Source organism: Poecilia latipinna, unplaced genomic scaffold (assembly GCF_001443285.1).
Source record: "Poecilia latipinna isolate Pla-1442-1.1 unplaced genomic scaffold, P_latipinna-1.0 Scaffold139, whole genome shotgun sequence".
NCBI classification, from domain to species: domain Eukaryota; kingdom Metazoa; phylum Chordata; class Actinopteri; order Cyprinodontiformes; family Poeciliidae; genus Poecilia; species Poecilia latipinna.
The window spans coordinates 76,698-99,799 of NW_015112755.1; the positions used below are offsets into that span (position 1 = coordinate 76,698).

Genomic DNA, 23,102 nt, shown 5'->3' on the forward strand with positions numbered 1-23,102 from the left:
TGGATGTTTGGTTGGGTGGATGGATGACCCAATGGATGGATGAACAGATATAGACAGACAGAGGGATACAAAGATTAATGGATAGATGGATGTAGGGATGAATAGGAGGGTGGATGGACAAAAAGAGAAATGTCCAAATAAATAATTTTTAAAGGATAAATAATTCATAAAACTGACATCAAGCTTCACATGAATCTTTTGGGTGAAAACAAATCAGCTGAACAAGACAACCTACAGGACAGAAGTGAACAGAAATTTGTATCTAAAAATAGTTAAACCACCTTAGTTGTTGCTTTTTTTTTACTTAAAAACATTACTAATTATCAAACATTTCATCTAAAAAATTTATTAGTTTTTAGATCTGATGCAGGAAACCTTTATGTCTCTGACACCTGGTGTGAACCTCTGATTTGGCCTTTTCTTAAGAGCAGGTGGAAAGTTATCAAGCTGTCCTAAAGATTTCTGGCAATCACTCCTCGGTCCAATCAGTGGTTAAAAAAAAACCGAGTCTGCCTCTGCACAGCTTGAACGGACAGGTCCACATGCGTGTGTGTGTGTGTGTGTGTGTGTGTGAGGTGAGTGGTGACAGGAGAAAATGGCCGTCACATTCTCTGCTGGGAAGACAAACAAACGCCCGCGTACCCGAGCCGCGTTGTAAATCCGAAATATTCTGCTGATGATGTCTTCCTCCAAGTCAGCGGAGACAAACTCCACCTGGATGGGTCCGTGGCGGTGGACTCCGTTTTCAGGCCAGTACTGTGGACACAGCTAAACAGAACGGACACATTCAGACGGGAAGAGATGCAGACAAATCAGCACACAGGCAGAGAAAACAAAGCAAAAAAACCTCACAAAAACATGGATGACTTATTAGTTTCAGGTTCAAAGTCAGTGACAGGGATTTTTATCTCCCAGTATGTTGCAAAAGAAAACAGAAAACATAAGGAGAGGCCATGAATTCAATAAAAGTAAAGTGTTTTTACTGAAGAACAAAGAAAGGACTTTAATACTCATATACCTCAAGTAGGGCAGCTTTTAACTAATCAACACACTCTCAGTTTGTCATTTCTGAGTAAAACATGAAAAAAAAAAAGCCTTGAGTCATTCATTTCTTACTTTAGAAAAAAATATTTATTTTTGAAGCTGGTAAAATTGATAAAAGCTACATTTCAGTTTAAACAATCAACTTCAAAGCAGCATCAGTTCAATATTTAACAAACATTTTACCATAACCGAAATGTTTGTGAGGAAAAAATGCTTTGAAAAATGTTTTCATCCATCCATCCATATATATGTCGCAGATGCAGATTTCCAGCTCTTGCCATGCCTTCAGAAATAACAACAGAGTTTAAGATACTTAAACTCTTGAATTATCTCTTCAGGCAGATGCTGACCACCTTTTCCAGTTGAAAACCAGGAACTAAAAATTGGAACAGTGGACACCAAACGTTAAGGACTGCAAACGTCAACAGAACCAAATCATCTTTGAAGATTTTCAAAATCAGCAAGCCTCCTCTTTCCAACTATGCCTCCAGATCCGTAAACAGTCTTGGTGACCAACGGCAACCATGCTGGAGTCTCATCCGTAGGATCAAGTTCAACTTTGGGTTGACGATATAAACCAATCCAAATGAGCTGCTGCTGGCCACGCCCCCAACTCAACAATTACATCATTCACACTTCAAAGTGGCTGCGCATCCATCCATCCATCCATCCATCCATCCATCCATCCATCCATCCATCCATCCATCCATCCATCCATCCATCCATCCATCCATCCATCTTCTTCCGCTTATCCGGGATCGGGTCGCGGGGGCAGCAGCTTCAGAAGGGAGGCCCAGACTTCCCTCTCCCCAGCCACTTCTTCCAGCTCCTCCGGTGGAACCCCCAAGGCGTTCCCAGGTCAGCCGGGAGACATAGTCCCTCCAGCATGTCCTGGGTCTTCCTCGGGGCCTCCTACTGGTGGGACGTGCCCGGAACACCTCACCAGGGAGGCGTCCAGGAGGCATCCTGACCAGATGCCCGAGTCATCTCAACTGGCTCCTCTCGACGTGGAGGAGCAGCGGCTCTACTCTGAGTCCCTCCCGGATGACCGAGCTTCTCACCCCATCTCTAAGGGAGAGCCCAGCCACCCTGCGGAGGAAACCCATTTCGGCCGCTTGTATCCGGGACCTCGTTCTTTCGGTCCCGGATAACGAGGACAACTGTACATCTCTGAAAAGCAGAAGTAGGGCCTCCTGCACAACCAACAAGAATGCAGTAAGTGGTTTCTGGATGGTAAGTTAACAACAAAACACTTTTTCCAGCAGCCATTGTACAGCGCATGGAGTTGCTAGGTAACGGGGCAGTGCCTATAGATTGTGACTCAACAATTGGGAGGTTTTTGAAACGGCTAGTTTCCCACACACCAAAAAAGCATTAACTCATCGCCAGAAAAGATGTTTTTAGAAGCAGTTGAGACCCAAATGGAGGTAATAAAACATGCAAAATGTGAATTTTGCATTATAGGTCCCCTTTACGGGCCTCCTCCTCCAGATAGAAAATATAACCAGTAATAAATATTGCCTCATTTCAAGATGGATTTTTTTTTTCCAATCAACTCCAATTGCTTTGAATGTGCTGAATAAACATATGTAGATGTATTTGGAGGCTTTTTACTACAGTCTACTACAAATTAGGAGTTTAACAGAAACCATATGAAGTGCATAACTAAGCAATCAGTTCGTATCACTGTCTCTTTTATAGTCCTTTATCTGGTTACATATTTGTGTGTAACACACATACTCATGTTCCTACACAGAGCAGGGATTCTCACATAAAATCTGTTAACACAGCACCTTCCCACATCAAAGTGTGAACTCGTTTATTTGTCTCTAAAATATAAATGTCGTGAAATTATGGGTCATTTTTATCTAATTTACTGCTTTTTCCTAATTATTGCTGCATTAACAGAGGTTCTCGCAAGAGTTGGAAACAGAGTTATGCAAAAACAAACTTGTGAAGTTTGCCAAAAGCTTTAATTGGAAATGTATGTTCTGGTCAGAAAAGAAAATGTTTGGGTATTTTGTTGGGTTTGGTGTGAGACAGAGGATGAATAACAGAAAATATAACTTAGTGGTGACTGTTAAGTAGAGGACATGTGTTTCTCTTTCAAAGGCTATAAAGAAAGAAAGAAAAGAAGAAATGAATACACCAGAGGGGCAAGAAAAGGATTCAATGAAGGTAAAGAACAAGGAGGAATTCAAGGAAGGAAGGCCACAAAGGAATATAGGTACAAAAATGGAAGTACACAAGGAAAGGAATGTTACGCATATTTGTTCTGAATGCACTATACATCTTGCAGAAAAATTACTTGTACGTTAGTTTTGTCTTATTTCAGGTGTTCCAAGTTATTTACATTAAAACTCGGCTCAAATACTTGGTAGGATTTTGTGTTTTTGCAGTGCAACTCCTCCACGGTCACTCAGATCTCTGAAAAATCACACAAAGAATGAAGGGCAGCATGAAGCATTTGGACAATGGAATAAGATATAAAGTTTTAAAATACAAAAATGACTATTACTTTCTCTTTCCATTCCACTCATTGGAGAATTGTCGAATGGTCAGCCATCAACCTGCAGCCGTTTTATTAATGCAATCGACTTTTTTTTTGCTAAGTCATAAAAAGCATCAATACTTTTATCTAAAATGGCAATAAATGATAAAAGAACAGGCTCACAAAACAAGGTTATTCCAAAGTGCTCCTGACTGACAACGGAGCTGGCAGCCGAACAGAGACGTCGACCCCTGAGGGACGGCTTCAAAAGAACAGCAAAGTCTCGCCAATTTCTGCCCAGCAGGTGAGGACGCGCAGTTGAGAACGCGCACCTGTGGAGCTGCACTGCTGGCCTCACAGCGCTAAATCAGAGCACACACAGATGGACACTCCTTCCTGCAGAGTCACACAGTCACGAGCAAACAGCTACACTGCCTCGAAGAATGCAAATTAACAGGACAGACAACGTGCACGGAGTCAAGCATACAATTAGCCATCAACTCCTCTATTGCAGCAAACACACGCAGTTTGTGCAGCAGCTTAAGCTCCGCTTTCAAGCTTCCTCTGAGAGCCAGTCAAAAATTGACAAATCTAACAGATGCAAAAACAAAGATGTTGATGCGAGGGAAAGGAAAGCTCCAGCTCTCTCCCGTTCATCTGCACATCCTCCTCCCATTCCCACCTGTGCTCCTTTCTTGGCTGCCTGACGGGCCGGCTACAGTGAGAATATTGAATGAAAGGCCTTTTCTACCCAGTCAGTCAGTCAGTCACCCAGGGAAAGGGGATTTGGGTGGAGGGGAAGCAGCCCGGCTTCAGGCTTTGATCCCCGGGTGTTATGACAGAGCCTCGGGCTGAGAAATCTGGAGATCCTCTTCCACAGGCCTGTTTCCGCTTTCATGGCATCCTCTCGGCTGCATCTCCCATATTTCAAACACACGCTGCATCCATACTGTGTCTAAAAAAAGTACGAGTGTTGTTTTCCCAGGGCTTATACACACTGGTAATAAAAAAAAAAACACTTTGTGTGTGAGACTTGCAATGTTTCTGAAAGACGGTTATTTGGTTTTGAGCACATGGCCTGGGTTACCTGTGCTGGGTCCACGTCGTTCAGCATCACTATGGATGTGCAGTGGTAGTCCAGCACCAACCTCCAAAAGTCCTTCACTGTGTTTGGCAGCGGGTGCTGGGTCACTATGAACGCAGACGGCTGCTTGTAACTCTGGAGGAGCAGAAACACAGAAGGAAAAGCAAGATTTTAAAGAACCATAGAGCAGTCTGTCTCAAACTGCGGGCGCCCCCTAGTGGTCCGCAAGGTACTGCACGGAGGCGGCCATTTATTTTACCGTGACGTTAGCTCAAAGCACGACGCTACAGCTAGCTTACCAAAAGATTGTTTAAAAATAATAACGGATAAGTGGCTTAAAACCAGATCATTCAAAAGAAAAACTGAAGATACAGGTGGAAAGAAAACAACTGATATGTTCGGAGGAAGCTAAGTCATACATACTGAGAGTATTGATGTGTCTTTAGCTAGCCATTCGATTCTTTTGAACGGCTCAGAGTCGTTAGTGAATCGTTAGTGAGAACTGTTTCCCCGACTTTGCTTGCTATTGCTCTGCTCACATGTTAGTTTTATTTAATTGAAAATTATTTAATCACAAGCAAATGTTAGAAATGGGTGGATAGCATATATTCAATAGTGCAGAGGAAGGTTTTTGTTTCTGCCAAAGCAACTCAAGTTTATTTTTCATTTATTGTTTCTAAATTACAAATAGCCCTGACATGTCAATGCGCACAACACAATTTATTTTTTATTTCATTGTTTTGCATAATTGGAAAGCTTGGAATCAGAATCTGCAAATAATTCAAAACAAACCCAATGAGTTAAGTGATCCTCATCCTAAAAGTTTAAGAAACACTGTTATAGAGGTTTCTAATGGAAATTTCTTCTCTGTTGACAATATATTTGTAAAAATGTTCTTCTAACATGAGAGCATGTAACTCAGTAATGCCTTGTGCAAAAATAAGGAGATGGAAGGAGAAGGCAAAAATATAGATTTTTAGAAAAAGTACTAGTTCCACTGGTAGATTTTTTTCAGGTATGAGAAAAATGTTTCATGACTTAAAAAAACCTGCCAGTGGAACTGGCACTTTTTCATTAATATTAAGGGAATTATTTACTTTAAACAAGTTCCTATATCTGGCTGAAAAGTTACTAGTAAAGTAGTGAAGTGTAATTTCAAATATCCTAAGATGTTTGCATTATAAACTAAACCAAAAGCATTTGTTATTAATTTGTATTTTTGCATTGCAGGCTTTTATGAAATAGGCCCTTTAACAAGAACAAGTGGTACTGGTAAGAACATTGCCTTTGTTCTAATTTGTTCCACTTAACCTCACACTTTGTTCCTTTTGAGTTTTCCCAGTGAATTTCTACATCTCTGAAGTGGGTAACCCGACGGAGCCAAGCCCGTGTTTGACTCTTACGTCCATCAGCGCGGCGTTGATGTAGTTGGAGCTCTCGCCGTCGATGGTGATCAGAAAGGGCAGGCAGCGGTCTGGCGGCAGGACGTCCATGCAGCGGTTCTTCTCGTGGTTCCGGGGCAGCAGGGCGATGCTGCAGTCCTCCACCCGCAGCGTGGGAGTCACCATGTTCAGAGTCTGTCGCATGGAGGCAGATTACATGCTGTCATATCGACGCAGGAAGGTAGGCGCTTGGGTCGTGAGTGTGCTAATTATCTCCCACTATGGTAATTAACAGTGCAATTCTTTAATCAGTTCCATTAGCGACTGCTCTGACTCCCCTGATGTTACTGTGATGAAACTTAGGGGGATGATGCGTCTCATATATCGCTCATTGGCCCAAGAGGGGGTGATACTATTACAGATTAATGCATTTCTGCTCCTGATTGGCCCAGAGGGGGGTTGTGCCTTTCATCAAGAGAGAACATGTTTACTATTGTTTGTCCTGCATTTGAGATAAAGCTTCATGAGGAATCTGCACACACTCTCCATGCGTTTTGTAAAGCTCTCACCCTGAACTCCTCTTTAATGGGGCTGGAGTTGGTCTGTGGGTCCAGGCGGATCATGTCGTAGTAGACGGACCGGAGCTGGCTGGCGGGGATGGTGGTGTCCCCACAGAGACATGCCTCCAAAATGGCGTCATGGATAAAGACATACTGCTCCTGAAAAAAACAGCACCCTCATTGCGGATCCGTCAGACATCTTAGTCAAGTCAAGTTTATTTGTATTTCAGCAGCAAAAACATCTTATAATCACCAAACATGAGGCAAGCAATGAACACCACATTTTGTCAAATGCCAAATCATCAAGCGGAGACGCATCTAACATGTTGATGATCAATGTTCAACTTACTAATCAAAGGCAGCAGTAAACAAATGATTTAAAAGAAATCAGTGTTTCAGCTGTTTCGCAGTTTTATGGAAGTTTGTTCCAGATTTGTGGTGCGTAGAAGCTGACTAGCAGTATTTAAAGTCTATTCTCAGAGCTACAGGGAGCGTTGTAATAACTTTAAAACTGGGGCGATGTAAATACAGAGAACAGAGGACGAAATGGGCACTGTTCAAAACAAAAGACAGCGAGAAAAAATAAATAAAAAAATAGACAAACTGGATTGGACAAAAGGTCGAGTAGAAAAATAACTCCCAAACAAAAGTTTATTTTATTTTATGTTGAATGTGACTTACTCATATAGGCTTTATATGTAAAGAAATGTGGAAAATGGCAAAAAAAAAAAAATATATATATATATATATTTAGGCAGACCTGTGAAGACACTGTTGCAGTAATTAATGAGATTAAAGACATTCGTCTTCTAATCCTGGAAATGTTTCCGGTGATAGAAGGCCGACTTTGTAACTGTGTTTATGCGTCTTTGAAGGTTCAGGTCAGAGTCCATCACTGCACCTGTGTGCATCTGTATTTTAGCCTGATCACAACTGAAGCTGTGGGTCTAAAGATATCAACGTTAGTTATGTTTGTGTTTCTTAGACCTCAATGACACAAAAATATGAGAATTTTGTTTTCACCAGCAGCAAAACCAGCCGCGATGAGGGTCTGCTGCACTTTAGTGAGAGGATTTCAGTGACCTTTAACATGTTTTTGTTTCAGCCCTTTGGCATTTTTTCCCCTGCTAATATTTGACATTGTTTATGCTGAAAGGTTACGTTACATATTTTAACATATATTTTTGCTAGAAAGCTGATTTAAATCCTTTCTGGGACTAAAAAACAGTAAATGTTCTCTGAAATTGACCTTTTCCTAAAATTTAACCCAACTTTTGCACGGGTGGTTATGATTTGGTAATATGCAAACGTTGCAAAAGCACACGCATTTGAATTTTATTTTATGTGACGGATAAAGTGGTGCATGATTGTGAAGGAGGAGGAAATTATTTCAAATGTTTTTCCACAAATAAACAATTGAAACCCACCTCTCATCCCTTTTATTCTGAAGCTCAGAAATAAAACTAATGACTCAAAGATGATACATTCAAATGCATGTTTTGCTTTTTTAAATTTGAAAACCACATGCTAGTTTGATTGCACTCCAAATTTATGTGCTACTTTGTCGTAAAGTACGCTAAGGTTTGTGGTTCTGATGTGATGAAATGTGAAATGGCTCCAGAGGTATGGATATTTTTGCATGCCTCTGTGAATAAGCATGAAGTCTGGACAATGAAAGCAGCTCTCACGCAGACCGAAGCAGGAAATTACAGCAGATTTCCTCCTCCTGGAGTCAATCACTCAAGCGTTGGAGATGGTGACACAGCTTGAAGCTTGATGCAAATCTATTCTGAAGTGACATTTTCAGCTGACACTTCCTTGTCACTTTGTACCAAAATCCGCACTCGAACACAGGGGTCACTGATTTACACGTGCAAACAGAAAAAGCCGTTTGCTATCTGTCCCAACGTGAACCGTCGACTGAGAGCCTGTGTGCCCTGGGCCGGGTCAGCAGGTCAGATGTTTATCAATTTACAGGTTGATGGAACCTATCTGAGCTCATAAAGTATTAAAGAAGTCGCATTACATTTTCATGGGCGAATTAAACCGCGGTGGAGTGTTGGTGTCTGGCTGCAGGCGCAGGAGCCAAGCCAATGAGCCTGAACACCTGCGAGGGAAAACACCCGCGTACGCGCGCGTGTTGAAGGTCACTGAACTTCAGGAGAGTGACTCAACGTTTGGTCTCCGGTTGCTCAAATCCCCATTCGGACGTCAACGATGAAACATTTGCCCATTAAGTCCAATGACGCCTGTGATTTAAAGAGAATTACAGGGAAATGATGCATTCAACGACACGATGGACATCTCCAGATGGCCGGCGTTCAGGGAAGTCCGCACCGGAGAAAAGCTGGAAAACGGGCCAGGAATGTTTTCAGTCACTGATATGAACTAAATGCTTTCTGTTCAAAGCCTCTAAATCCTGTTATTACAGAATGTAGTGCCAACCACTCACGCCGAGCACCCTGGGAAATCGTTCTGTGCGCAATTTAATAAATGTCTAAGAGATGATCCATTTAAAAAAAAACAAAAAAAGGTGTTGGCGACAAATTGATGGTCTGAAAGAAACACAGCAGAACTCCCGTTAAATCATAAGGTTTTGTAATGTGTTAATGAAACGTTCACATTTGAAATTTGAGCAGGTACTTTCCACTAAATGACAAAAATGATTATGCTGGATTTTCAAAGATAAATGACATAATAACTGAATGGCAAAATTACGAGAGATCTCCACTCAGCTGCAAAATGAATCACAAATAAATCACTCAAAAGAATATATGAAGGAGTTTTTCTTCGTTAAATTTGAAGCTTTTGTCTTGACGTAGAGCGGGCTAAGGAGGAGAATTAAATGTTGATAATACTTGATCCACTTTAGGCGGCTACCAGCTGTTGCTTTTCATCCCTAGACTTCCTGGTTTGTTTTGTGGACAAGTCCATTACATTTACTTGAATAACTTTCTGGAAAAAATGAACTTTTAGGAGTAGTTTTACAACACTGTACCATTTACTTTTACTCCAGTAATATCATGTAATATTTCTGGACACTCGAATCATAGTGCGTAACTTCACAGAATGAAAACAAACAGTTTAATAAAAACGAATGAAGCACCTACAGTTTATGTTAAATTGAGACTTGTTTGCATGCAGACTTTGTTGTTCTGATGTTGTTTTGTATCTGCTGAGTTTGTTGTGCCATTTGGAGAAGGTGGATATACGAAAAACACTTTATTATCACTGGGAGGGATTTATGTAACATTACCTAAAGTAAGTATCAGGTTCATAAGCTTTAGACAGTTTCTTTGATCTGGTATTTTGTAACATGTTATTTTTTTATTTTTGTCTCACTGCAAAAACACAAAATGATCCTCAATATTAGTTTCTGGTGAAGATACCACAGTTCATTTGAAATAAGACAAAAATAACATACAAGTAACTTTTCACTTTTCAAACAATCACTTAATATTGATTAAAAACAGTATTATTGACTTAAAACCAGCTGCTATTTGTTGCTGAAAAGTTGCTTGTAAATTAGTTTTTTTCTTATCTGAAATGTACTAAGATCTTTGCACAAAAATACTTGGTAAGATTTTCTGTTTTTGCAGTGCTGTTTAATTGAATAGCTGGTAACACTTTATTTGAAGGGGTGCACATAAGACTGACATTGTACTGTCATAAACATGATATAACACCTAATATGAACATGAAGGAGTTTTCATCAATGGAGTGACATTCGGTAAATAATGACACTTAAAGCAAAGTTGGCAATTTTAATGCAACTTTTAGTGCAACTAAAACAGTCGTAAACATTTATGAGGACTGCTTCATGTTCATAACGGATGCATGTCATGTTTATGACAGAGTACTGTCAGTCTTATGCACACCCTTTCAAAACCTTTTTCTCTCTCCCTCTGATTTTTACTTTTGATTGATTGAAAATATGTTGAAGTTGTGCTACTCCTCCTTGCGAACAGTTTTTCGGTTCTCTACTCACTTGTGCTGCTGAGGATACTGGGAGAGCAGGGTGACCATACCTCAGTCTGAACCATGTTGACTCTCCGTGAGCGCAGCTCCCTCACACAGTTGTAAATATCCACCACGCCTTCCCTCTCCGCCATGTCCAGCATGATGTCGATGACGATGAAGCAGCCGGTCCGACCGGCACCAGCACTGCACGCAGACAAAGGAATTTTCTATTACTGCTTTAATTTCAGACAGATCATATGTAAACACAGCCTGTTTTTTTCTCTTAAATGTTCTTCCTTGAGCAGGTTAGGATAGATCAGCTCATTCCTTTCAGAATGAGTTGTTTTAGGGTCTCTGCTCACTTTAAATCCAAATAAACCAGTGTTGGACACGCTCCTCAACTCAACATTTACACTCGCAAGTGAAAAAAATAAAAATAAATCAGAAAAAAATCAATCACTGACCACAGTTTGTTGCTGCGTCCATAAATGTAGAATAAAAGTTCACCATGCAGCAGAACGACACACATTTATGCATAAAACTCAATCACCTCTAACCCTACAGGACAAAATTTAAAACATAATTTTAAATCTGATGTTCCTCTGTTAAAAAAAAGAGACAAAATCTTCTGCTTGATAAAACGGAGAATTTCTAGCATCTGTGCCTTAGTGCATGTAATGAGGGGATGGTGCACATCTGTGAATGCAGCATTGCTGCTGCTGAGTGATATATGTACAGGAGAAACACTGAGCTGTAAATGCAAAGCGCTTCAACTGGCTCTCTGCACTCCATTTCTGCTGCACACTGGAAACATCTGGCCAATTGCAACATGAAAAATGCAACAGTGAAAAAATAAATGAACATACAGGTAAAAGTTTTTGCATTGCAGTACATGACCTGCGGGTCAACATGCATTAAATGGGTGTTTATTTTGTAATGTTTTGATTACAAACAGTTTAAAATGAAACATATTAAAGAAACAAGTTACATATCTATGTTTCTCTGTGTTATATTTCCTATTTGGAAAGACGTTTAGGAATGTTTTTAGAGATCTGCACATTAAATGGGATCCTACCAAATATCTTTCGGTTCTTTTTGTCAAACATACGACTGCGTAAAGTTAATTCATAAATTTCATAGCATTAATTACTGACCGAACAAATCCTACAGAGTCCCTACACATTTCTCATGTAAAAATCACAGACTTTACTCCAGTCATTTGCTACGTTTATTGTAAAATATAAAACATAAAATACATCATGACTTTATGGCAGATAGTTGCACAGTAAAAAGACTTTAAATATGGACTCTGTAAAAACTGGAAAGGAAGACAGAAAGGAAAGAACCTGAAGAGAAAAGGCAAGGCGCAAGGAACGAGGTCAAGCACGAAAAAGAAAAACACAAGTAAACAAAGAAAGAAAAGGAATAGAGAGGAAAGAAAAGTTTGAGATGTAGACGGAAGGAATGAAAGCAACACTGAAACAAAAGATTAGCAAAGTTTGCCTAAATCTGAGTTTTCCCTTTCCTTCTAAAAAGGGAGTTTGGTACCACAGCAGTGGAAGCAAAGAGCTCAGTTTCCTCACACACCTGCAGTGAACCACCATGGGCCCGGCGTTGGTCAGCGTCTTGGACTTGACCCTGCGGATGAACCCCAGCAGGCCCGTGGCGTGGTAGGGCACGCCGTGGTCCGGCCAGCCGGTGAAGTGAAACTGCCGGATCTCCCGGATCTCGTGAGCGCCTCTCTGAGGAACAGAGTCATCGTGTTAAACACACGGAGCGCCGGGCAGAAAAACACAGCACACATGCTGCGAGAGGTCCTTACAGAGCAAATACAGCAGTGAATTAAATGCAAACACAGACGACATGGAGGCAAGAGTAGGAAGGATGAAAAAAACTTCCCAATATCTATCAGCAAACAGTATCATCCAAAGGGGAATGCAGCCTTGAACCTGAAGCATTTCTGTGTCACGCCTTTCAGATTCCAGGGAGCAACACTGACTACCTGGATGCTGTGGATGTTTATAAAACGCTCAGTGCAGAAAACCTGACTCTCAGCAGGCTGCAGCTCCTCACAGTGGGACTGTAACCCAAACTGCTGTTTGTGCCTCAGCAGTAACTAACCAACGTCTGAAGGGAGAGCTAATTATTCCGGAGGATTCCCACCGGAAAACCTTTTATTTAATACAGAGAGCACCGAAGAACCGGCTGCTTCTTTCTATTACATCAGTTTACTTTGATTGTTCCGTTTTAGTTTGGATCTACACAAACGTAAAGAGGAACAATATGGATAATGGATAAAACTGTTCAAATGATCCTTTAAACATACGATTATTGTTTATTACTACTTTATTATTTATAGATGCTGTTTTTGTCGTTTGTTGAACTTTAAAGGAATAATGATTGTTCAGCCGTTGTAAATAAAATTAGATGGATACCATTTTGAAGGGGTTTAGTTATATTAACGGCTGAAGCTCAGTCAGATTGGATGGTGGAAGTTTTTCCACAGATTTTCAACTGCATTTCTACTTTGACTAGGCCATCTTAACACATGAATAATCTTATCTTTTTACAGAACTTTGGGAAAGCTTGGTGCTTCACAAATAAACTGGATTTGGATACTTTTCAATCTCAACTATTCCACTCCAACTCATGTTGTTTGTTTAAAGTGTCCACTGTCCATATCTTAGGCAATAAAATGTTTAGTTTCTAATTTGAAAAAAGAATTGAATTATTTGGTTATTTGGATCTTTTAATGTAGTTCTAATAGTGAGTAAAAAAACCACAAAAATCTGCAGAACGTCCACATTTTTTTTAATTAATAGTCAGAAGAATAATTAAAATAATCCTTAGTTGTGGCCTTAAGCAGGATAAAATGTTTAAGGTGTATATTAATCGTTTCAAGAAGCTGCATGCAGCATTTCACAAAAGTATTATCAGATTAAGTGGCACCGCGTTTCTGAGGCCTTGATAAGCTGCTGATAAAAGTCAAAGCTTAATCACTTTTCTGCGTCCTTCAGAGCACAGAAGAAGTTTTGAAAAATCCCTCTTGACATAATTTATTCTGCAGTATCACTTAGAGGCACAAAAACCTAAGTGTCTATAATTTCCCGCTGTACGAAAGGTTAAACGCACTCGAGATGAGGTGAAAGCGAAACATAAGCCTACCTTCTCCACAGCGAAGGTTCTGATGACGTACTCCGACAGCAGCTCGGTCTCGATCAGAGTCACCTTGATGTCTCTGTAGATCTCCGTGTCGTCGGGCCAGTACTTGCAGCACTTCACCTGAGGGCCAGAAAACAAACTTTTTTTTTTTTTTTACAACAAACATCATCTCATTTATGCTAACATCGCTTTAAACCAGTGCATTTCCCCCCCTCATCCCGCAATAAAGATTGTCACATAACATTACCTCCAATTTGCCACCTGATATTTCAGTTTCTGAGCCATTTCTTTCAAATCAAAATGAGATTTGCTTCATATTAGTTTCATCCCCCGGTCAAGGATCCGCTGTTAATGGGTATCTTATGTATCGGCGGAGGGTTCATTCGCACCTTATTGCTTTTTCATTCTCACGTCGATAACGTGAAAATGACTCTAAAGGTGGATTGCACGCAAAGCTGCAGGAGAACAAAGAAGACCTCAAGGGAGTCTAACATGTCTCCCTCTTGATTTCCAGTGTGTAAAAAAATAGGACAAAAACGGAGAAAAAAAAAAAGTACAGCGAGGAGGTATAATGACAATCCAGTAATAACATGAAATAATAAACCCTCAGCTGTTTAAAACAGATTTCCCAACAGAAATCTAAAACACCCCATCGGAAATATTACTTGCATCAGGTATCATAAGAGTGCAAAATTACCCCCCTACCACCGCCGCTCCCCCCCGTTCAATTAAACTGTTGGTACTGGTGGAGTACGGCTGGTAATAGAGATTGAGATCACGGAGGTATATCAGAGACTGATAATTTTTGATGAGGGATAAACGCAACGTCGGCCACAAGCAGATTTAATTTTCGTCTCTGGCATCTCTGCGCTGATTACGAATGAAATGAGATTTTGGTTTGTGGAGTGACACAGTAAGAGAGGTTTGGGGGGAGGAGGAGGATTTCAGGACCTATCCCCTTCTCTCTGTGACACCCCTGATGACTAATCCCCGATGACAATCACAAATCCACCGTCCGCTTCCAGCTAGATTGAATTAGCCAAAAGCCATTACCTTATTAGATCACTCTGAATCAGTCGCCTGGTTTGGAGGGAACCGGCCTTTGGGCTAAAATATGCCAGATGTTCATTCGTGGGCAAACTCACAGGCGCGTGTGACTGCGAGGACACCTCTTCTCAACTCATCTCTCTAATCTCAATAAGGTACAGCGCCTTGACAAAATACGCCTCAAATATATCTTTTTACATTACAACTGTGAGCTTTAATTTATTTTATTGCAATTTTTGGTATCACTTTATTTGAAGGGGTGTGCATAAGACTGACATTACAAAAAGAGTAAAAGAAGTGTCTTTTGGTAAATAATGTCATTTTTAATGCAAAAGTGCATTAAAAGTGTCAACTTAGCAATATTTGGTAAATAACTGCATTTTTATGCAAGGTTGCATTAAAACTTCTACTGGTGTCCAAACTTTTTGTTGAGCAAGTTGAAAGTACTTAAAAGCTACAATAAAGACATTAAAAGTGTTTCTGATTTTTTTTTACCTGCTTGGCAATAAACTAAAAATTAAATATTTTGATGAAATAACAAAGTAGTTTGATTTTATTGGAAGATGCATCTGTAAAAGCGTTGCTGACAGGGGACATAAAAAGGGTCTTGCACGTTTCTCTCAATAAAAAGAGGCAATTAGTTTCCTAATTGTTTTTTTTATTTTTGGTGAGTGTTTTTCTGTTTTGTTGGTTTTTGTGTATTTTCTGCGAGAGGAGTGGGATGAGTCCCTCTAACTTCAAAAGCACAGATTTTCAGCTATATTTAATCCACTGTTGTTTTCCTTTGGAGTAAAAGTTGCTGGATGTCTGTTATGTTATGAGAATAAAATGGAACAACAGAAAACATGGATGGTAAACGGCAAAATCGTTGGATTAAAAAGATTTAAGCAGAAATTGTCAAAAAGTGTCCATGTGTGTCATCAGTGGCGGCAAGCCAAATTTTTACCATTTTTAAACTGTGGTTTGAAAGTCACACAAATTCGTTCCAAGGTTTGCAAATGATGCAAAACCTTCACAGAACAATTGAGTTTACAGTGAAATTACTCACGGTAAACTGAGGGTTTTAAGGGAACGACTGCTTATCAATTAATCTCTACTCTTATTTGAGTAAAATTTCTGAATTCTCCACCCAGTGAAAAATAAACATGTTTTAAACAAACATTTCCTGCAGTTTCTGTTAAAACTTTGTTTTGTTTTTTACTGAAACAAACTGATTTGGAAACATTTTCTTTTGCATGATTTTATTTTTTGTCGCTTACACGAATTATTGCCATTTTCGTCCTTAAAGTATTAAATTTTTCACTTAACTTTATGTTTTGGTCCGTCTGATTATGTAATTTTTAAATATTAAATGATTGATAATTTGATCAGTTACTCAGTACTTCAGTAGAGTTTTTACTTTTACTTGAGTAAAATATGTTAAAGTAGTGCTACTCTTGTATAATGTTTGGGTACTCTGTCCATCTTTGTTAGTCGATCAATAAGATAAATCAACTTAATAGATTAATTCAATCACTAGCTATACTTTAACAAATAAAATTCTAAAAAAAAACAACTGAAGTTTGTAGTTTTAATGTGACAAAGCGTGTTAAAATTCAAGAGGTACGAATATTTTCACAAGGCATAAACAGCATCATCTCATCCCAAACGGTAACCTCCAAAATCAAACCTCTCATACATCAAAGTGCGCCGTGTGCCGCCCCTGTGCGTTTGGAAGTGCCGGGACAGAAGCTACGTGCGCTCCTCTGAGCGTGTGCCAGGGCTTCCCAGAGTGCATCAGCAACTGTGCCGAGCAGATGGCCCGCTGTGATATGGCAGAGTGATTTTATAGGGCCCCACTGCGGAGCCACCATCTCTGGCTGCTGCCCGCCATTGGACAAGGATCATATAACAGACGGTTCGGGGGGCCAGAGCCCCGCAGAGGGCCCTGCTGCAGCTAAGCAGGTGTGGAGAAGGTGTGGGGCGGGGTGGGGCTGGGCTAAGCTACTGTAGAGGAGAAGCTTAATGAGGTACCTAGAGATGGGGGCATGAATCATTATCAGCTCCGATACATTTAAGCCCCCACCAAAAAATGCACATCAGCAAAACGAAGGTGTGCATAACTGTAGGGTGTTTTTAGCTCAGAAGCGTTTAAAATTCTTTGAAGAAAATCCCTGGGCAGTCTAATCGTTAAGACCTTCATTTTCTCTTGATTATAATCAACTTTACAAGAAACAAAGTGTGAGGTTAAGTGGAACAAATTAGAACAAAGGCGTTGTTCTGACTAATACCACTTGTTCTTGTTAAAGGGCCTATGTCGCATTTTATACACTGCAAAAACACAAGAGGTATTTTTGGTTAAGTTTCTAATGCAAATATCTCAAGTACTTAAAATAAGGCACGTCTAACTTGCAAGTAACTTTTGGAGCTTGTTTTAAGTCAATAAACCTTTAATACTGATGAAAAATACCAGTAAAAAGTGAAATAATCTACCAGTGAAGCATGACATTTTTCCCTATTTTATAAGTTATAACATGGCATTTTTAATATGACATTTTTACTCATGGGAAAAATGTTATATTAAAAATGCAATATTGTAACAAACATTATGGGGAAATTACACTTATATTCTTCCCATGTTATAAACAAAATATTCATTTTTTTCATAAATATTAAGGAATTATTCACTTAAACTCTTACATCTTGCTGAAAAGTTACTAATTAGTTAATTATGTCTCATTTCAAGAATACTAGAAACTAGACCAAAAATAGTTTGTAAGAGTTTGTGTCTTTGCAGTATAAAGATGTTCAAACCTAAATTAAACATAAATCAGTCTTTGGTTTTCTTTCAGTGTGGATGAAATATTTCCAAACAGTTTTCTGACATAAAAACAGGATCACGACATCTGAACAAGAAACCACTGCAATATAGGAATCATTTTTCCAAAGTGGCTTTTTCCACTTTGCCTGCTGCTTATGGCTGGAAAATGAGAATGAATTGCTCTCTTGACAAACAGATTTCTCTTATAAGAATATGCTGAATGAATGCACTGAAAAAAATAAAACAAGTGATCCATCTTCAGTATATTGCATTATCTGGTCACAAGTACTCAAATTAAGTTTACTGAACTCATGTAGACAAACTTAATTAGATTATATGAGACATATTAACACATTTTTCTATTGTGGTAATTTGTGTACAGCAGGGTGATTGACAGCGCTAAGACCCTCCTCCTGGCTCTGATTGGTTGTTTCTGTGACCTCAGGCAGAAGGCAGAGGAGCTCAATTTTTCACAGATTCAATGTCTAATATACTGTCACGACAAAGCAACGGTTTTATATTTCTAAATTTTGGGGGGAAAAATCTTATTTAACTATTATGAGATACAAGTCTGAAAAGAAAATATATGTAAAAATGATGATATACGCCTTAAAAAAAGTCCGTTAAAGTCCTAAGGTTAGCTTAGAAGCATAAAACATCTTTTTGAGTTAATAAGAGTCCCCTTCTTCTGCCCAATGAGGACGACATTAGGAGACGTTTCTTTTCCGAAGGGCTCTGTAAGAGCTGGCGGCTTCAGCAGAGTCTAATCTTCTGTTATAGAGCCACTCAGATGAAACAGTAGTCAGTCGCCTGGATGCCTCTCTGGTAATGAAGGCCATCAATCAGTTTCTTTTCACTTCTCACTGATCAGATAGATGGAGAAAGAGCTGGCGGCTCACGAGTCCCACGCCTCACTAAGTCAGGATACACACACACGCGCACACACACACACAAACATCTGGGCACTGATGTTCAAAGACATTAAAAAACATAAAAGATGGCTCGGCTAGCCTCGGGATACAATCGGGCTGTCAGTCGACCTGAGAGTGAAATAATCTTGTTTGAGATCCGCGGTCTGAGTGATTGTAATTAATACCCACCCTGCCCACTTCCACCAGGTTGGTCACCATAACTATAGCTGCCGTGTTTTCCTGCCACACCATCCGCCAGAAGTCGAAGACGGTCTCTTGCATGGGCCCTTAGAAAGAGAAACACAGGAAAAGAGAAGGAATTCAGTTTTCTTTTCTAAATGTTCTCAAACAACATGAGTCCTTTTTCAATCTGACAAATAAAACAGAGGCTATGAAGAGCTAAGAGTTATTAAAATATATCCAACACATGGTAAATTTAAAATATGTTCCAGGTTTGTTTTTATGAAATCCTGAAGTTTTTAGAACAAAGCCTTAAATGTCATAAATCCTAAGGTAAAATAAAGGTGAAGTTGCTGTCCGGTTTGGCTATGTGGTCTGGTAGACTCCGTTCGATTGGGGACCAAAGTTGCAACATCTGTTACATTTTCAGCTGCTGCGGTTCGCTTTCACAATGCACTGTGTGAAACGATCAGATCTAATTGAAAAACCTGTTCCCCTCCTTGCCTGTGGTGGCGCTGCACTATGAGCCACTGAAGGAAACGACATGAAAACCTATAAAGAAGACACTAATGTAACTTCCTTGTTCAGAAAACGTAAACAAAAATAGAATTGCATCAGATTTTAGCGGTTGTAAGATTTCTCTCGAAGCCATTTCTTCCACCAGCGCTAGACTCTTGTGTTTGTTTTGGTTGTATTTACCCAGAATGCCCTGGGTTATAGTTCACTTCCTGCTTTGGGAGCAGTCTCTGGTCCACTTAGTGTTCACATATGCATTCAAACCGAGACAGAGTTCACTTCAACCGAACCAACCTCTAGGGTTGCAGACGAACCAGAATTCGCTTTTTTGGTCCACATCAGAGTCTGATTACGGATTCACACCTCCTCAAATGAACTAGAGAAAAGAACTAGAGTTCAATTACAGAGCACTTAATAGGGCTGGTGTGAATGCACCCCTTAAATATATTACATTATGATCGTAAAACAGGAGAAATATTAGGGCCAATCAGTGTCAAAAAATGACTATTTGTTTTCTATCCTTTAGACCAGAAAAATTAGTAAGTCAATATAAGTAAGAGAGCAATGATTCAATATTCTTGCATAGAACTGTATGTATATGTAAAAGGTTTAAACCAATAAGTTTAAATATAAGACTAAAACCTAAGTCTCACTGTGTATGTATGTGGTAAAGCTCAGTGCAATTACCGCCATGTCTCATCTGTTCAGCACCGACCTTTCTCCCCTGAACCAGACCCAAAAGTGTCTGCTGAACATCAAAATAAATGAGCAGACAGCCATTCGATGCCTCTAATATTTAAAACTTCACGGAGCAATAATTGTGGGTTGGATTTAATTATTAATCTGGTTGGTTTTAATCAAGCGCCACGTGAAAAAGAATTACTTCTGACAAATTAATTAGTGAATGCAAATCTCCACAACTGTGCGTTCTCCTGCGCTGGGCCAAATTACCTGGAGACACAGAGAATTATGCAGCCACATGCTGAGCGAAGATGCAGCACAACACACGAACAAAGTGTTTGTGTTGTTCTTATCAGTTAGGAAGTAAGAACATTTAATAACAGGGAGGCACTTGCACCCAGTTAAAAATCAGGTCACCAAACTCCAAAGTAATCCTTTGCTTTTGCTTTGTGTTTATGTGTGGTAAAAATGTTAAGCTACCCCAGAGATAGCTTGGCAAAAAGAATACTAGCAATTAAGCATCCCAAGGTCTATAGGAGAGGCTAAAAGAAGTGACCACAAAAAAGGTGCCCCGTTTAAATTAAAAAGAAAGAATATGGTGTTCAGTGAGAAAATAAGAATAAATCCACCAATCTTATTGTGGTTCAAATCATTTTTAGGGTGAAAGGTTTTAGCTTTTAGATAAAAAGTTAAACTTTTTCATTGAATAATTAGCTGCTGGAGAATTTCTACACTTTTCACTTGATGGGGAAAAAAAAATCAAACCCCTAATTTGGCTGTTTGAGGATATTACATCATCAAATATGAATCGTCATAGTGGAGAACATGAAGAAGCCCCACCCACCTTACAGGCAGATTCCCATGACGTCATACAACGTACACTGCAAAAATGCTAAAACTCACCAAGAACTTTGGTCTAGATTATAGTACACTTGAAATAAGACAAAACTAATTTAAAAGTAACTTTTTAGCAAGAAAAAGGAGCTTGTTTTCAGAAATAATCCCGTAATATTGATAAAAAATACTAGTTTCACTGGCAGATTATTTCACTGAAAAATGTCTTGTATTAAGTTTTATAATCTGCCAGTGGAACGAATATTTTAAGAAGAAAACTAAGTGCAAATTCTGGTATTTTAAAGACTGAAATTTGTATAAAATAAAAATAAATAACTACAGTTACACCTAAAACTTGTCTGTTTTCTTCCAAGAGACAGTGATGCAATAAAGGTTTTAGTGTTTTGTGGGCTTTTTGTTGCCTCTCCTTCCATTTCTCACCACTTGACAGAGGAGATCCACCAGAACCGTTTTTCCCTCCATGTAAAAGTTTCCAGATACACCACTGTGTGTCGTTAGCGTTTCCAAATGCTCAACCAGCTTTGATTTATAAAATTTAGATGAATTTAAAATTCCTTAACAAACATAGTTTTGTCTGGAGCCAAAGCATGTATAGATTTTAGCAAGAACATTTAAGTGTTGTGGAATTGAAAAAGTCAGATTCTGCCATCCAGACATTCAGCGCCAGTCGACTCACCAGCTTCCATGTGTATTCTCTTAGTCCATCTGCTTTGCATGCGGTGGCATGCCTTAAATTAAACCGTAAGACCTCAGCCTCCTCTCCAGTCACTTCCATTCTATCCGATAGCTACCCAACCCGATTGAACCACCCACTCTGCTGCCTCCCACACTTGTCCCTGAGGGAGGATACACACTGTTGAGAAGTTTGAGAGAGGGAGACTGAGAAGCAGGACAGCTGGTGTGTAGGACTTCAGTAACACAATAACACTTGGCATTATATGGTAAATAGACCGACGGGAGGATCATGCCAAGCTTCCACCCGGCCAATTTATGTTTCTATAAGGATGCAAAGATGGAGAGTTGATATGGGGATGTTGCTGGGTAGAAGTGCACTTGATGGCACTCATGAGGAAATGAGGAGGGCTCTAGATGCTAGGGTAGATCAACACAAACAAAGGGAACGCCGATCCAGTGCTTTGTTCGCTTTCAAGAAGGGGCTGTCAAATTAACTACAAAAAAAAAAAAAAAAAAGAATACAAGTACATTTTTTTTTTGGCAAAATAATGTCTGAAAGACAAATTAATTAGGGCTGTAGTGATACAGTAATCTTACGATACGATACGATACACAATATTCTGTCCACGATACGATACATATTGTGATATTCATCAGACGATACAATTCAATACACTTTTGCGATTTTCTGAAAGATTTTAGAGGGACAGAGTGATTTTGGTGACTTTTTGTGACTGTTATAGAGTTGGATTGAATTAATTTAACTGAAAACTGATTAAAAGCACCAACTACACAATACCTGGCTCTGGTTGGACGTGGACACAGACTTAAAGTCGACAGCTGGACAAAAAGAATCAAAGAAGTGGTGAGAAAACATGTTTGTTTTAATTGAAACAGTACAAACTGTAGCTTACATGGATTTATAAAGTAAATAAAGTGCACCAAGCACCTGCTCTGAATAGTTTGATACCTTTTTAACCTTGACACTTAACATGTGAAGGAATCACTCTAAGCCTGATGACCTAATCACTCTCCCGGCGAAGCAAGCAGTGAGTGAGCAAGGTGACAGTTGGATGTTACGATACTTGTGGATGAATATCGATTTTTTTCTAGGAAAGAAAATATCAATATATATCGCAATATCGATATTATCCTACAGCCCTAAAATTAATTGTGATAAATCAATAGGAAGAAGCAGTTCTATGAGCCAATCCAAGGAGGAATGAAAGTAAAGATCTCAAATTTTATCCAGCTGTCAGCAGCTTATTAAATGAAAAACACCAACAGTTTAGCCTTGAATCACTGAAATTATTTCAGATTTTCAGACAGTAAAATATATGTTGAAATTTGAAACGGATTGAGATCCACAACTCTAGTCAAAAATCATCCAGTTTTATTTGGATGATTGGATGAATAAAGTGATAGAAAAGATGGCTGGACAAATGAATGGACAGAGGGAAGGATGGTTAGATGGATGAACAAATACATGGATGGGTGGATGGAAGGACAACCGGATAGTTGGATGAATGGATGGAGGAACAATGGATGGATGGACGGATGAAAAGACAAGCATTTTCTCATGAACATTGTAATTTCATTTAATTATATTTGGAAGCATAAAGTTTGATTTCGTGTTTTCTTATAACCAGAATCAAACACATAGACGCAGAATTCAGCTTCTATGCACCACCAATCTGGAACAAACTTCCAGAAAACTGCAAAACAGCTGAAACACTGAGTTCCTTTAAATCTAA

General features: G+C 39.4%; 1 protein-coding gene across 1 annotated transcript in view; it reads right to left on the reverse strand.

Annotated features, from left to right (window-relative positions):
• LOC106945315 (protein tyrosine phosphatase receptor type M) overlaps window positions 1-23,102 on the reverse strand; it is a 216,781-nt gene that overhangs the window by 6,961 nt on the left and 186,718 nt on the right. The window contains exons 24-31 of the mRNA XM_015028913.1: window positions 18,631-18,728; window positions 13,687-13,803; window positions 12,109-12,263; window positions 10,590-10,725; window positions 6,571-6,720; window positions 6,023-6,196; window positions 4,623-4,754; window positions 643-768 (exon numbers count right to left, since the gene is read on the reverse strand). Coding sequence (XP_014884399.1) covers window positions 643-768; window positions 4,623-4,754; window positions 6,023-6,196; window positions 6,571-6,720; window positions 10,590-10,725; window positions 12,109-12,263; window positions 13,687-13,803; window positions 18,631-18,728 — 1,088 coding nt within the window. The remainder of the gene's footprint in view (window positions 1-642; window positions 769-4,622; window positions 4,755-6,022; window positions 6,197-6,570; window positions 6,721-10,589; window positions 10,726-12,108; window positions 12,264-13,686; window positions 13,804-18,630; window positions 18,729-23,102) is intronic.